We start from the raw sequence: 17,103 nt of genomic DNA on the forward strand, positions 1-17,103 counted from the left end.
TTTTTTAAAATGTAGTATTTATAATAGTTTTGTCAAGTTTTTTACATTTGTTTTTGGGAGTATATTTTTTGTTGTTCCTGGGAGCTTGGACTCAGGGCCTGGGCACTGTTCCTGAGCTTTTGTGCTTGAGCTACTTGAGTCACTGCTTCCTTTCTGTTTTTTTTTTTTGGTAATTAATTGGAGATAAAAGTCTCACAGATTTTTCTGCGCTTTGAACAGTGATCTTCAGAGCTCAGCTTCCTGAGTAACTAGGATTATAGGCGTGGGTCACTGGTACCTGGCTTATATTTATTTTATGAACTAAACATATAAATTTGCTGGGTTTAAAAATACATATGTAGGGACCAGAAGTTTGGCCTAGTGGTTAGGAGTGCTTGCCTAGTATGCATGAAGACCTGGGTTCAATTCCTTGGTACCGCACACATAGAAAAAAAGTTGGAAATGGTGTTGTGGCTCCAGTGGTAGAGCTCTAGTCTTGAGAAAGTCCAAGGATAGTGCTCAGGCCTTGAGTTCAAGGCCCAGGACTGGCAAAAAAAAAAAAAAAATGTACTCATTTCCTGACTTATGAAATGATAATCTCTCTATACAATATATTAACAATAACAATGAAATTAAAATATGTATTCATTTATTTAAATAGTGGTACAAGAGGTTTGAATTCCAGAAATCATGTTATGAGTACACTGTTCTCAAGACCCCATCTTGTCCCATTCTATCCTTACCCTCCAGTTACGGAGTTCAATTTTTATATAATATATTGAATATAATGACCACATCTGATCATCCTTCTTCCCTTTCTGTGCAGTTTTGGTATTCATTTTCTTAAATGGTTTGTTTAAAGGAGTTATGCCATTCGACTCTTCCTCTAATTATATAATTCTTTGGTTTTCATTTTTTCTTTAATATATTTTTTGGTTTTTAAGCACAGCATACCTAAAAATACATACCCCTCTCTTCTCTTTTGTTATTTGTACTATGCTTAAACTTGGGGTGTTCTTAATTCAGCTTTTTTGCTCATGCCTGGTGCTCTACCACTTGAGCCACAGCTCCACTTTTGACTTTTTGGTGGCTAACTGGAGATAAGAATTTCTGGACTTTCCTGTTTAGGCAGGCTTTGACCCTCAATCCTTAGGTCTTGGCCTCCCTGAGTCGCTAACATTACAGATATGAACCGTAAGTGTCCAGCTGTAAATAAGAAAAATTTTAAAATAGACGTGGGGGAACATCGGAGATGCTGAGCAACAAGCAGTAACTATACTTACTATCGCTATCTTCTAAATAATAAAAAAGTGGGGTTTTTTTGGTGGGTTGCGGGGCTTGAACTCTGGGCCTAGGTGTTGTCCTGAGCTCTTCAGCTCAAGGCTACCACTCGACCACTTGAGCCACAGCGCCACTTATGGTTTTCTGGTGGTTACTGGAGATGAGTCTCACGGACTTTGCCGCCCAGGCTGGCTGCGAACCTTGATCCTCAGATCTCAGCCTCTTGGGTAGCTAGGATTACAGGTGTGAGCCACTGGTGCCTGGCATGTCTGTTCTTTTTTTTTCTCTATACTTCAGACTAATAATAATTTTTGTTGTGTCTTATTTTTTGGTGCTGGTCCTGGGTCTTGAACTCAGGGCTTTGGTGCTGCCTCTGAGTTTCTTTTTGCTCAAAGTTAGTGCTCTACCACTTCAGCCATATCTCCATTTCTGGCTTTTTTTGGTAGTTTATTGGAGATAAGAATCTTATGACTTGCCCGGCTCTGTGGCTCATGCCTGCAATCCTAGTTGTTCAGGAGGCTGAGATCTGAGGATCATGGTTCAAAGCCAGCCCAGGGACTAAAGACTGAGACACTTACCTCCAATTAAACACTAGAAAAGTGGAAGGGGTAGGGTGGTAGCCTTGAGCTGAAGAGCTCAGGAACAACCCCCAGGCCTAGAGCCAGAGTCCAAGCCCTTGACTGACAAAAAAAAAAAAAAAAAGGAAAAAGGAGAATCTTTCCTACTTGAGCTGGCTTTGAACTACGATCCTCAGATCATGGACTCCTGAGTAGTTGGGATTATAGGCATGAAGCACTGGCACCTGGCCAGATTATCATTTTTTTGCAAACTGATTTGAGAAGATAAGTAAAAACACTAGATATGAGGTTACCAGAGTCTTTGTTCCACAGGAGGCAGTAAGAAATTAAGGCTGCTTTTGGCAAACAAATCTAGTCCCCATTCTTCTTCTAAAAAGCAGTAATGACACCTGACTTATCAAAAGTACAAAGTTGCGAAATCTGAAAAGACACTTTGAGAAGTGTAAGGTATATTTATATTAGGAATTAGACAATACAAATAAATTTCAATATAACAAATGTCTGATAGGCAAATGAACAGATTTCAGTTATATAATGTAGAAGAGTGAATAAAACAAACTTTTGAATGTTTGTTTTCATTTTCAAGAAGTAAGTTTCTTTTAGGTTGAAACATATTTACCTTTCATCTACTTCAAGGAACATACAGCCTGGTGTATGTGTTGTGGTAAAAATTCTTTTGCCAACTGGGATTCGCGGAGCTAGGAAACAAAGCCAGAAAGATTTATTTATAGGCAAGTATCTAATTAATCATTCATATACATATTAAAAAGGGAATAAAATCTCTATATCAAACGTAGAAACCTCACTTAGGAATCTGCATTTCAAAGAGCTAAGCTTAAATGATAATTTTCATTATTAACCAACAACATTTTAATCAGGTCAGAAAGACATGCCTGGTGAAGTTATTTTAAACAGAGGAAAGTCTGACTAATTCTAGTTCATTTTCTCATCACAAATAATCTTAAGAGTTAAAGGAGGAAGTATAAATGTCAGGCCTGTTTATTTCAAAATGAAAGATTTTTGAAATGTTACTACTGCATACATAGTCTTTGCATACGTAATAATTGCTTTAAGTGGTTCAAGAACACAGGAAGCTGGGCGCTGTGGCTCATGCCTGTAATCCTAGCTACTCAGGAGGCTGAGATCTGAGGATTGCGGTTCAAAGCCAGCCCGGGAACTAAAGAGCATGAGACTCTTATCTCTAATTAACCACTAGAAAACTGCTAGTGACACTGTGGCTCAAGGGATAGGGCCATTAACCTTGAGCTGAAGAGCTCAAGGACAATGCCTAGGCCCTGGGGTAGTACGGTAGTCTTGAGCTAAAGAGCTCTGGGACAGTGCCCAGGCCCAGAGTCCAAGCCCCACGACTGACAAAAAAGAAAGAAAGAAAGAAAGTAAGAGAGAGAGAGAGAGAGAGAGAGAGAGAGAGAGAGAGAGAGAGAGAGAGAGAGAGAGAGAGAAAGAAAGAAAAAGAAAGAAAGAAGACAGGGGGCATGGTTCACTTGGAAGAATTCATATTGTAAAACACCTCTATTACAAACCAATCTACAGGGTCAATAGAATGCCCACCCCAAATTCCAATGCCATTCTTAACAGGAACAGAAACATCAATCCTAAAATTATTTTGGAAGCATAAAAGATAGAATAGTCAGGTCAATCCTTAGCAAAAAATAGAACACTAGAAGTATCACAATACCTGACTTCAAATTATACTAGAGCCATAGTAACAAAAACAGCATGGTACTGGCACTAAAACAGACCAATGGAATTGAAGACCCAGAAATAAACCCATAGTTTCAGCTATCTGGTTTTTAACAATGGTAACAAAAACATGTTGAAGACAAGCCTCTTCAACAAAAGGTATTGGGAAAACTGGTTATCTGCATGTCAAAGACTGAAACTAGATCCCCATTGCTGACCCTGTACAAAATCAATTAAAAATGAGTCAAAGATCTCATTCTAAGATCTGAAAACTTTGAAACGATTACAGGAGAGCATTGGTATTGCACTTAAAGAATAAGACTTCAATTGCTCAGGAAATAAAAGTAAGAATGGACAAACAGGACTGTGTCAAAGCAAAAACACTTCTGTACATCAAAGGAAACCATTCTGTGAGAAAAGCTCTACAAGGTATTCATTGGACAAAGGGTTAACATCCAGAATATATAAGAAGCTAAATAAATATGGAACAACAAATAATTCAATTTGCTGAACAGACTATTCGCCAAAAAAGGATAATGGATAATAAGTACAGTAAGAAATATTCCACATACTTAGCCATAAAAGAAATGCAAACAGGTGCCAGGATTTTGGCCTGGTGGTTGAGTGCTTGCCTAACATGCATGAAGACCCAGGTTTGAGTCCTCAGTACCACATACATATAAAAAGCCAGAAGTAGTGCTGTGGCTCGAGTGGTAGAGCGCCAGCCTTGAGAAAGCCCAAGGATAATGCTCAGGCTCTGAGTTCAAGCCCCAGGACTGGCAAAAACAAACAAACCAAAAAAATAGAGATCTCATCTCTTCTCAGTCTGAAAGGCTATCACCAAGAATATAAATGACAGTAAATGCTGTCAGGATCTAGGGGTAAAAACAAATCCTCACACAGTGTTGGTGGTAATAGAAATGCAAATTAGTGCATTTATTATGGAAATCTGATGTCAATTACTCAGAAACCCAATAATAGAACTACATTATGATCCTGCTATACAATTCTGGGGCATATATTTGAATGAATGTAAGTCAACAGAGAATAGAGATATCTCCATTGCAACACTGTTCACAAAAGTCAAACTATGGTGTCAGCTGAAGTACCCAACAATGGATGCATGGATAAAGGAAATGTGACACAGAGGAATATTGTTCAGTGAAAAAGAAGAATGAAATGATGTCATTCGTGTCAGGAAAATGGATGGAACTGGAGGTCACTGTGTTGAGATAAGCCAAGTTCAGAAAGAGAAATACCACATCTTTGCTCATATGCAGAATCTAGACCTCAAATGGTAACAATATATGACTGTAAGGGCAAACTGTTAGGAGACAAACAGTGGGAGAAAAGGGGGGAAAGAGAGGACAGATGGATCTGATCAAAGTATGTAGGTGAAAATAATAATAAAACCTAGTTAAAAAAATTAACAAAGGAAAAGGAAAGAAGATTAAGAATGACAGAGGGGTGAATTTGACCAGAGCACAATGTCATCATTACATGCACATGCATGTACATAAATATCACAATGAAATGCCTTTGTATAAATGCTCTTCTGTAATAATAATAATAATAATAATAATAATAATAATAATAATAATAAAAGAGCCAGGTTAGATGGTTATTCTCTGGAATTTTCAGATCCCAGAGCTAATACAAATGTTATTTCCATTACAAATGACCACGCTGATATCTTCTAGAAGATATGAATGATACTATGGCCTCTCTTTGCAAGAATTTTAGGACTCTCACTTCAGCAAAGAAAGGGGCACAGGGCATATCTCCAGAGGAGGACTGGAGGACTATGTCTCTCCAGGACCTGGACACAGACAACAAGGCCTGCTGTTTGTGAAGGAAACACCTGAGTAAGAGGACAAAGTCAGGAAACAGAGACCTTGTTAAAATTCCTACTAAGACTTTGTTCTAAGATATCTGACATATGACATCTATGAAGCTTCCCTGCATGCAGGGCTTCTGGACTCACCTTCATAACCAGAGTGAGTCTTCTCAATCAGTGTGAGACAGCAAGGTTCTGATTTAGGTTGGGTAGAACTATGTACATGAACCAGATATGGGAGGATCCGGAATGGGGTATAATGCTTCTCTTGCACTTTGTGTCCACCTCCACTGAAGACAGAAAAGATCAGAGCTGGTCACAACGCACAGTTATCCCACTGTACACAGGCTAAGCTCATTGGCATTTCCCAATAAGTATAAGTAATACAAATACCCATATACAAAAGACCGAAACATACTTGTTTTCTATAGGAGGCGAAGGTTCGTTTAAAATGTTAGTTCCAAAAAATAAATAAATAAATAAAAAATAAAATGTTAGTTCCAGAGGGCAACTGACTTATTGACCATTCAGGAAGTAAAAAGTTCTATAAAATAGTGCACATGTCACCATGAATATAACACAGGGACAGCTTTTCCATGACTTGCTTCTGACCAAAAAGCCCCAAATTCCCAGTCTGGCCTGAGTCTTGCCGTCAACAGAAAATCAGTTCCCCTACAACCACAGCCAACTCAGGTTTACAACTTCAGCTACTGCTCTGGCTGGTCCAGGGCCAGGTCCTGAAGTTAACACTGTTCTTCAAGGTGCCTAGTGGAGGGGAAAGAAAAAACTAGAGACTAAAGCCCAGTTCCCAACCCTGGCCCGGCTTCCCAACTCTCATGGACGATCTCCAGTGTGGAGTGATGACACAAATTTTTACCCAGCTGCTCAGAGGACACAGCTACTTAAGACATGTCACCATGACTAGTTCAAGTCCAATATCCACGAGTGAATTCATGCTCCTTTTTTCCTATCAATCATGTCTCCGTCACCCATCAGGTTTGAGACCACTAGTCTAAAGGAAGTCTCTGTTGATGCAGCTGTCCACTCAGTTCCCTTTCTCTGCTCTCTCAGCTCCCATGACCTTGCTTGTGCTTCACTCACTGGAGACCACCTTCTCCTGAGCCTGCCTACAAGCTCCCATCTGAACTTGTCTGGCCTCCCTCCTATTCTAGGCTCATCTGGTCCAAGGGTTTTACACACTATTTACATACTAATGTTCTCAATAGCATCTCTGGCCTGGACGTCTCCCTAGTCTTGATCTGCACCTCAAACAGAACCCTTCTCAACTAAGTGCTGTTCCTCCTGCCTTTCTCTAAAGCTGCTTTTCCTACCACCTTTTCCATCTCAGTGAATAATCCCAGCCCATTCCTCTGCTGTCATCCTTGGCTCTTTTTATTTCATAGTCCAACCTAACTCATGAATAAATCCTGGTAAAATATTCAGAATATTTCTTCTGCACCCCAGCCATGCTAGCCTGGTTCTCCATCTCTCACTGAAGGGTAGCAGGGCCTTCAAGAGGTGTTTGTGTCATGGGGCACCATCTTCATGAAGGGACTACCATGGTTTCTGTAAGAGTCTGTTAGTTACAGTGACGCTGGTTTCTAGTGTTCGGCTGGCTATTAGCTCCAGTCCCTTCCCCATTACATAGAGTATATGATTAGCCCTTCATAACACTGTTCTCTCCTCTAGTTATCTCGTCATTGTAACTTGAATATTAACCATCATGCTGTTTTAAAACATTATCTCCTTTCATTATGAAATAATATTATTTAGAATAGTATCATTAAATTTAGAAGATGAAATCAACTAAATTTTTGGTCAACAGCAAGCCCACTTGTTTGTGGATTTATTATATGCATTTTTGACCAAGTATAGTACAAACATTTTTTTTCTTTTTAAGGGTGGGTCATGGGGCTTGGATTCTGGGCCTGGGCACTGTCCCTGAGCTCTTCAGCTCAGGCTACCACCCTACCCCTGAGCCACTTGAGCCACACCACCACTTCCAGTTTTCATTTTTTTCCCCCTATGTATATGGTACTGAGGAATCATACCAGGGTCTTAGTGCATGCTAGGCAAGCACTCTACCACTAGGCTACACCCTTGGTTCCTCTATGACACTATTATCTCCCATTAACTGCCAGAAAACTGGAAGTAGTGCTGTGGTTCAAAGTGGTAGAGTACTAGCCTCAAGGAAAGGAGGCTCAGGGATAGTGCCCAGACCCTGAGTTCAAGCTCCATGACTGACAAAACAACAATAACAACAAAAACTTTAAAGTTTCCATGCTCACATTCCACAGCTCAGCTGACATGGAGATGCTCTTGACCCACCTTAAGTCACCATGTACTCTACAAACGCTTCCTTGTCCTTCACTTTATGAGTATCTACCTCCCAAAAAGCAGATGGAGCCCAAGAGGTGTGAATGTGCTTAACCGAAGTGATAAAGTGAAAATATGAGATCCATTAAAAGGCAGAGATGGTGCCTCAAGCAAAAGTTGGGTGAGATCACAGGAAAACTGCCTTACACAACTGTGGTTCCATGTGAGCCCTTATATATTCTAGCATACAGAGGTTCAACTCAGGGTGGTCTCCTCAGAACCATACACTGGGGAGACCAGGGAGTTACTGTATTATCTTTTAAGTCACTGTCTCTTTCAAATCCTTCCAGTAAATATAAGCTATTAAAATCTAAAAATTTAGATAGGGATGTGGTTTGGGCTCAGTTTGTCTCTGAGGTGGAAAGCAGGTCTCTCTAATGTAATGTTCTCCTGGACTGGCTGCAAGAGAGAAGGTTATCTCTGATCCTGGGCCATTGGTCCCTACAGTCAAGTTGACTGGACCCAGTGCACTTCAGGACAGATAGGCATGGACCCTTCAAGTGGACAGCTTGTGTCGGGAGGGGTAGTGGGAGAAAGGAAACAAGCTCTTACAAACATGGGTGACATTCTTTTTTTTTTGCCAGTCCTGGGCTTGAGCTCAGGGCCTGAGCACTGTCCTTGGGCTTTCTCAAGGTGAGAGTTCTACCACTTGAGCCACAGCACCACACCACTTCTGGCTTTTTCTATGTTTGTGGTACCGAGGAATAAAACATGGGTCTTCGTGCATGCTAGGTAAGCACTTTACCACTAGGCCAAACTCCTGGCCACCACGGGTGACATTCTGAAAGCTGCAGTCTGACTTCACTAGTACAATAAAAGCAGCTCTTCTTGCTGGCGGACATGAATGACTTTGATGCTGTCAATGAAATCTACAATGTTTCAAGAGTAATTTTATAGGGAGGGAGTGTTGCCTAGTGGTAGAGTGCTTACCTAGCATGCATGATGCCTTGGGTTCGATTACTTGGTACTGCATACACAAAGAAAGCTAAAGTGGTGCTGTGGCTCAAATGGTAGAGCACTAGCCTTGAGGAAAGCCCAAGGACAGTGCTCAGGCCCTGAGTTCAAGACTGGGGACTGGCAAAAACAAACAAACAAACAAACAAGTAATTTTCCAGCTAGAGCTGCTTATGAGGTTGTTGCTTTACACTAAGAAATTGAAGCAATAGTGTCCACGGGCCTCTCACTGAAGCTTCGCTGTAAGTGGCCTCAGTGCAGTTTACTCAGTGGTTCTCATCCTATCTTTAACATCTTGATTTTCACAAATCAATGTCAGGAAATATAACTAAAATATCAGTCTATTGTGGAAATGCCATATCACAAGAAGGATTAGATAATATAGGTAATGAAGTTGTCGATGCTATAAATTATTTTGTATACTCATTTGGTTAATTATGAATATAGAGACACTACAGTTATTAACTAAAAATAAAGGAAAAGATGTTATTCACTTAATATGAAATATGAATGTTAAGTATGTGGTAAAATTAAAGTTCTAAAACTTGAATGGTACACGTAAAGAACCAAGTAAGCCAAAATTTTATAAATGTAGTATCTTTCTAATGGAAATAAATAAGCATGTACTCCCCTCTTCTCCCCAAAATAAAGAAAATTTAAAAAACTGAACAGTCACTAATGGGAAAAAAATGCTGAAAGCTAATTTTTTAAAAAGGCCTCATATTGTGGTCATTTTAATGTGCCCAGTAATTCTCACATGCCAGTAGGATTAATAATCACCTTCTCGTCGTTTCTTCCTATGGAGTATTGTCTTATTTTTTCATGAGTATACTCTTCTTTCTTCTTCATCCATAGGCACATTCCCATGAAAAGAACCAAGGTTTTTTTGGTATGTACAGCAGAGCCTAGCTGAATACGAGGGTTATGAGTGCTGAATGAGATCAGAGTGTAACCATCACCTCTGGCTCCATACATCTGTACTTACCGGATCCTGCAGAAGAAGGCTTGCACCGGAGCGTCTTCATGCTGGGATGCTGAAACAGAGAATGACGGTCACCTTCCCCACCTACGGCAGCTCTGCCTCAGTGACTCAATCGTGCTCTACCATTCACGAGCAAATTTCCTTAAAGACAGCTGCTCTTGACTCAAAGTGCACTGTTCACATTCATTTACAGAGCTTTCTTATTCCCTAGCAATCCTTAGGCAACAGTGTCTGCCTAGTGCTTCATTACTTCCGAGAGTCCTATCTTTACTCCCCCACCCACATTCATTACTTTAAATGTCACTGTAATGATACTTTGATGACAATTATTTTGCCAGTTAATAGTCTATTTCACTGAAATAGTGTGGATATTTCTTAGTAATTGGAAATTTAGAGTATTTTCAGCTTTTAGCCCTATGAGACATAAATTTGAGTTTTTTACTTTGCATTTTTTTGTGTATATATGTGTGCTACCACCACAGTTTGAAACTGGGCCTCACATTTGCTCAGCTGGTACTCTACAGGTTGGGCTGTATCTCCAGCAGACACACCTCCCTCATATTACTACCCATTATGGAGATGGGAGTCTTGGAATTTTCTGCTTGGGCAGACTTCTTAACCTCCTGAGAAGCAAGGATAACAGGCATGAATATTTCAACAAGTTGTGTTTAGTTCAACTGGAATAATCATTTTGCCTTTCATTGTTATTGCTAATCTCCATAAAAGTGTACCACCTTACAGTGCTACTAAGGTTTTCTTATGCTCATGTGAATAGTTCACACCAAAGTCACTGATTTATGAGGTGACAATTTAGAAATAAATTGTCTATTTTAGGGTCAAATGAGGAAGTAGAACCTTCACTCAAGTGCTCCCTGAGTATTTTGAGGAATTTATGCACTAAAGAAAAAAATCCTTAGTAAAAAGATTCATGAAAAATTGCAGTTTAAGAGCCAGGAGTTTGGCCTAGTGGTAGAGTACTTGCATAGCATGCATGAAGACCTGGGTTCAATCCCTCCATACCACATACATAGAAAAGCTGGAAGTGGTGCAATGGCTCAAATGGTAGAGTGCTATCCTTGAGAAAGCCCAAGGACAGTGCTCAGGCCCTGAGTTTAAGCCCCAGGACTGGCAAAACAAAAAACAAAAACAAAAACAAAAACCCTACACTTTAAAAAATATATGCTGAAGTCTTCATCAACAAGGTCTTTTGCACTTCTAAGGAAAGGATCATGGGAATCACTAGAAAAAGGCCTGTATTGTACTAAACGTGCACACACTAGCCCTGCATTCTAACTGCATTCATCACCAGACCCAGCAGCACTGTGAGGAGACTGTGAGATCTCAGGGGTCATGGGCCCATTGAAGCAACGTCCAGGTGAATAATGGGTGAAATCTTGTTTCTGAAGAAGCAGTATCAGAGCCTTCTGAGAGACTCATTTAACCATTACTATGTGAATATGCATTCTAACACAGGACCAATGGACAATAACAGCTGAATCTATAGCTGCCTGTGTCCTCATTCCTCTAAGCTCAAAAGAAAAGAGTAAAAATCAGAACATGAATGCAGCCTTATGGTTTGTGTGTGAGGTTCACCAACTGCTTTGAGATTTATATGGCAAAAAGACATTAGGAGCAAACTAGACACACAACATAGCAATATATTTTCAGGATATATTAAGTTTTTACACAGAAGGACAAAACCACAGCGATCATAATCAGCAAAGATGAAAGGGCTGAATGTGCCATGGCTGAGAATGCATGCGCTCTGCGTAAGGAAACCAGGAAAGAGCTGGAAAGCCACATGATGTGTCTGTCCTGCTCCTAGCTGCATCCTAGCACGATGGTTTTCATGTTCTGAACAATGCACTATGTTCTGCCTTCTTTCTGAGCATGGGACAGTGGTCATCAAACCCTGGCCCCTGCTCCTGGCTCCATACCTCCTCGGGTCCAGCTGTTCCAGATGGGAAGCTGAGCTCGAGCTGTGTGTGTGTAGAACACCCTCACATCTTGTGGAGCAAGCAGGTCAACAAAGTGAGAAGATTCCAGGAAATCTTTCTTACAGTTCAGAATCAAAGCCGCTTGTTCAGAAATGTGCACTAACCTTCCGGAGAGAAAAGAAAACACTGCTGCAAAGGTATCCTGTGAAAACATGAGAACAAAGGCGGACACTGAGATACTTACTAGCAATGTTCCCTGGAAAGTAAATTTCTTCTACATTTCTACCATAACCAACAACCTGAAATACAAGATATGTCCTATATAGGCAAGAAAACCCCCTAAATAGTTTTCTCCATAGTTTGGCCTAGAGGTGGAGTGCTTGCCTAGCATGCACAAAGACCTGGGTTCCATTCATTGGTATTACATCCATAGAAAAAGGCTGGAAGTGGCGCTATGAATCAAGTGGTAGAGCTCTAGCCTTGAGAAAGCCTAAGGACAATGCCTAGGCCCTGAGTTCAAGCCTCAGGACTGGCAAAAAAAAAAAAAAAAACAACACAGAACCTTCATTGCAGGCTTTATTTCTATGCCAAATCCACTAACTCCTCGTACACTGACCAAACACACATATGATAAAGACTTCTGATTCTTTCTCCTTTACAAACTGGGCTTTACTCTCAGAGGAACTGACTTCTCCTGAGCAATGTAATCTGCGCTTTAAAATCAAGCTCAAGATTTGTCCTGAAGAGACATCACTACATATGAAGTGTACTCTGACTCGTTCCTAGTTTGTTAAGATGTATAAATGCTGTTTTCGCTAACATTGCCATGATTTCCTCTCTAGTTTTATCATAAAGATTTTATTTTATTTTATGTTGGTGGTGGGGCTTGAACTCTGGGGCTGGGTGATGCTCCTGAGCTCTTCAGCTCAAGGTTACTGCCCTACCCCTTGAGCCTCAGCACCACTTCCATTCTCTTTTTGAGTAGATAATTGGAGATAAGGGTCTCTTGGGGACTTTTCTGCCCAGGCCGGCTTCAAATAGAATTATGATCCTCAGATCCCAGCTTTCTGATGAGCTAGGATTATAGGCATGAGCCACTGGTGCCAGTTTATCATAAAGATTTTACAGAACAAAAGTTTTCTTAACTTTAGCTCTATTATAACAATGTATAGCTCATATTGCACAAAGTCATTAAGTTATAATGATGCTGTGGGTCTAAACATCAACTTAAGTGACCTCCAATGGGTCAGTAAAATGTAAGGTTTACTATTGTCAAGAGGACATTTAAAAAGATACACTAAAGGACTATTCTGCCAGGTTTGGTGGCTCAGCTCTGTAATCCTAACTATTCATGAGTCTGATATCATAGTTCAAAGCCAGCCCATCACTAAAAAGTCTGTGAGATTCTTCTCTCCAATTAACCTCTAGAAAACCGGAAGTGGTGCTGTGGCTCAAGGGGTAGCCTTGAGCTGAAGAGCTCAGGGACAGCACCCAGGCCGAGTTCAAGTCCCACAGCCAACAAGAAAATAAATAAATAAGAGCATTGTAGCTCACACTTGTAATCCTATTCAGGAAGCTGAGATTTGAGGATCATAGTTCAATGCCAGCCCACACACTGAAGTCCATGAGACTTTTCTCTCCAATTAACCATTAGAAAACTGAAAGTGGCACTGTGGCTCAAGGGGTAGGGCAGCAGCCTTGAGCTGAAGAGCTCAGGGACAATGCCCAGGCCCAGAGTTCAAGACCCATGACCAAAAAAACAAAAATACTTTTATATTTTCACAAAAGAAGTGACAACAGCTCAACTCAACTGTTCTACGATATCCAGTTGTTACAACTTGTAGTAGGTACTGGAACTAAGAATGATGTAAATGGAAATCAACAATGTGGAGATTAAATAAGATGCAGGCTATTAATTTGCAGTGCTTTTAAATGTTTTTCTTCATTTGAGAGAACTAAAAGATGTTGAGATAGAAGCAACTGACAACCAAAGCAAATTAAACTATGACAGAGCATACAACCTGCTACTTCTGTTTCTTAAGGTATTTTCTTTATCAAAGGCAGGAGAAACGTGTCTTTTTTAGCAGGTTTCTCCTCAGTTGACCTCAAATTGTTGGTTAGCCAAACTTTAGTGTTTTTTTTTCTTTTCCTTTTTTTTTTTTTTAAATTTAAGACCAGGACTTGAACTCAGTTTTTGATGCTCATTGGCTAAGGCTCTACCAAGGGAGTCATGCCTCCAACCCCAAGTGCTTCTTTTTAACCTGCAATTAGAGGTGGACCTCAGGAAAAGTGACCTGAGCTGAGAGGGCAAAAGGCCTGAACTCTTACTGTGTTCTTGGAAGTGTGCTCGGAAGCAATAGTGGCCAGCTCCTCCAGACTGTATGCAGTCACGTCTGCCCGGGCTGCGCCATGTGGACTGAGTATCTGGAAAAATTCACTGTTTGCTAAGAAACACAGGGAAATAAACAGGTAGTCCATTGACAACAAAATCTTAACACTCACAGTTAGCACTATCAAGCTGGTTTATTTTCTTAGGACACAGACACCACAAATTTGCTTCCCTCCAAACCAGATCATCTTCAGCTAGCATAAAAAAATACTGACAGCTGTATAAACCCAGGATTGTGAACTATATGAATTCTGAATGTGCTAGCTTACAAGGAGTAGTAACATGTATTGAACTGAACTAAAACAGATTAATGAACCCAGGCACTGGTGGCTCAAGCCTGTAATCTTAGATACTCAATAGGCTGAGATCTGAGGATGGCAGTTCACAGCAAGCCCTGGCTGAAAAGTCCCTGAGAGACTCTTACCTCCAATAACCACCAGACAACCAAAAACAGAGCCGTGGCTCAAAGTGGTAGAGTGCTAGCCTTGAGCAAAAGAGCTCAGGGATAGTGCCCAGGCTCTGAGTTCAAGCCCTATGACTGACACAACAATGAAAATCAAGTGAATAAAACCAAATGTCTGGATATATACATCTCAGATACATCATTTAGTATGGAAACATTGGCTTTCAGAAACCATGCACTCACATTTGTGCTAGAGAAAATGTAGCTTTATGAAACCCACTGGAAAAAAGAGAAAAAAAGGAGTATTTTCAGTTGTTCATCTTTTCTTGAGTGTGTATGCCGGTACTGAAACTTGAACTCAGGGCCTTTCCTCTACTTCTTCCACACACAGCGGGCACTCTACCACTTGAGCAAAGTCTCCAGTCCAACATTTTGCTAACTGGACTTTTCTGCCCAGTTGGCTTTGAACTGTGATTCTTAGATCTCAACCTGATTATCTATGGATTAGAGGTATGAGACACAGGTGACAGCCTCATTCTTTTTTTTTTTTTTTTCTGTCAGTTGTGGGACTTGAACTCTGGGTCTAGGTGGGTGCTGTCCCTGAGCTCAAGGCTATCACCCTACCCCTTGAGCCACAGTGCCACTTCCTGTTTTCTAGTGATTAATGGGAGATAAGAATCACATGGACTTTTTAGTGCCCAGGCTGGCTTTGAACTGTGATCCTCAGATCTCAGCCTCCTGAGTAGCGTGAGCCACCATGTTCAGCTTCAGATTCATCTTTAATATGATAAATTCATGACAGGTCATGGAAATAAGTACATGATGAGAAGATAAAAAGAGTCAAATTAATTTTGTCCTGTAACCCCTATAGAAGACAACCCTTCACTTCCTTTCCTTTCTCCTCTCTTTCTTTCTTTAGGCAAGTACTGAGGATCTATCCAATTTAGTGCCTTACACATGCTAGACAAAGCACCTTATCATTAAGTGACATCGCCAGCCCTAAATCTTTTTGTATGGTGTGTATATGTGTGGTGGGGCTTGAACTTGGAGCAAGGTGCTCTTGTTTAGCTTTTTTTGCTTAGGGTTGGCACTCTACCCCTTGTGCCACAACTTCATTTCTGGCTTTTTCCTATTTTTGTTTTGTTTGTGTCAGCGTGGGGCTTAAGAACTCAGGGCCTGGGCACTATCCTTGAGCTATTTTGCTCAAGGTTAGTGCTATACCACTTTGAGCCACAGTGCCACTTTCGGTTTTCTAGTGGTTAACTGGAGACAAGAATTTCAGACTTTCCTACCTGGGCTGGTTTAGAACTGTAGTTCTCCTATCTCCGCCTCTTGAGTAGCTAGGATTACAGGCATCAGTCACTAGTGCCTGGCTTCCTGGTTAATTTTAACTAAGCATCCCACTGACTTTCCTGCCCAGGCTGGCTTTGAACTGTAATCTGTAAATCTCATCCTCCAGAGTAGCTAGGATTATAGGCCTGAGACACTGGCACCAGACTGACAACGAACGCTCCTTTAAAAAGGTTTTCTGTGTGCTCATGCTAAGCTCTAGCTCTTGCAACAGATCAGCAAAACCACTGCAAAGTCACTAAACTAAGAGACAGTGTTCCCCTAGTCTTTCAACTTTGAAAAATGAGGACACTAATGAAACCCTAAGTGTCAGAGTTGCTTATTTTCTACCAAAAGCTCCAACTTTACCTGTGCCCAAAGCCCCAATGAGGCCGAGCAGTGGGTTATGGTGCTGTTTTAAAGGTCACCTATTCTGTGCAACACCTTTACCTTGCACACTGAGGACGCAGCGGAGGGCGTAGTTGAGGGCGTCTAGGGTGCTTGGTTTATTTTGTCTTTCCGCTGCCAAGTATTTTTTCATCTCTTGGACAACTGTCATGAGTTCTCCAGAAACCTTGTTTCGATCTTCTTGCTCACTGAAATACGAAAATAAATAAATAAATATATATATATATATATGTGAACACGTATATATACCATTCTCCACGCAGGAGCCACGGGAAACTCCCTCCTCCCGGAGCGCGCGGGGCGGGGGACCACACACTTATTGGCCTCCTCTTACAGGCGGGGACGTTTTCCCACTTTCTTCCATTACCACCGGAGCCCCGTCGCCTCTCCCTTCCTGTCACACAGGGCCCATCAGCGCTGCCCCGCGGCGGGAGCCCAGGCCGGCGGCCCCTTCCCCGGTCCGGCGCCGGGGGTCACCCGTGGCCGCCGTCCGCGGCGGGGCCCCGGCGCGGCTGCTCGCCCGGCCCAGGTCCGGGTGGCGGCGCCCCGAGCTCGGGGCTGGGGCCGCGGGTGGCCCCGGGGCCGGCGCGGGGGTCCATGCTGCCCCCGCTCCTCCGCCTCACTCGGCGGCCGGCGATGGAGAGCGCCTGGGCCCCGGCGCCCCGGCCATGGCGGGCGGGCGGGCTCCTTCCGCGGCCGCTCACCCGAGGGCCCGTCCCCTCGGCATCGTCCGAGGGCCCGGCCTGCAGGAGCGGACGGCGGGGGCCCGGAGGCCCGTTCCTCAAAGTCGGCGCCCTGACCCGCGGAGGACCACCCGGCCTGCAGGCTGCACCCCGCGCCCGGCCCTCGCCGAGCCTCGCGGCCGCTCCCCGCGCCTCCCTCGCCCGCCCGCGGGCGGCGCCACCGGGTCTCGAGGCCGGCCGCGTGCCGGGCGTCCTCAGGCCCGCGC

General features: G+C 42.3%; 1 protein-coding gene across 1 annotated transcript in view; it reads right to left on the bottom strand.

Moving 5' to 3' along the window:
* The window catches only part of Per3 (period circadian regulator 3), a 46,576-nt gene extending 29,478 nt beyond the window's left edge, over window positions 1–17,098 (bottom strand). Inside the window, exons 1-7 of the mRNA XM_090335914.1 lie at window positions 16,859–17,098; window positions 16,197–16,342; window positions 13,954–14,069; window positions 11,626–11,827; window positions 9,692–9,740; window positions 5,524–5,666; window positions 2,458–2,536 (exon numbers count right to left, since the gene is read on the bottom strand). Coding sequence (XP_090192040.1) covers window positions 2,458–2,536; window positions 5,524–5,666; window positions 9,692–9,740; window positions 11,626–11,827; window positions 13,954–14,069; window positions 16,197–16,342; window positions 16,859–16,881 — 758 coding nt within the window. The 5' untranslated portion in view covers window positions 16,882–17,098. The remainder of the gene's footprint in view (window positions 1–2,457; window positions 2,537–5,523; window positions 5,667–9,691; window positions 9,741–11,625; window positions 11,828–13,953; window positions 14,070–16,196; window positions 16,343–16,858) is intronic.
* Between the last annotated feature and the right edge of the window lie 5 nt (window positions 17,099–17,103).

This window comes from Megascapheus bottae, chromosome 6 (genome assembly GCF_031878675.1).
Source record: "Megascapheus bottae isolate mThoBot1 chromosome 6, mThoBot2.hap1, whole genome shotgun sequence".
NCBI lineage: Eukaryota > Metazoa > Chordata > Mammalia > Rodentia > Geomyidae > Megascapheus > Megascapheus bottae.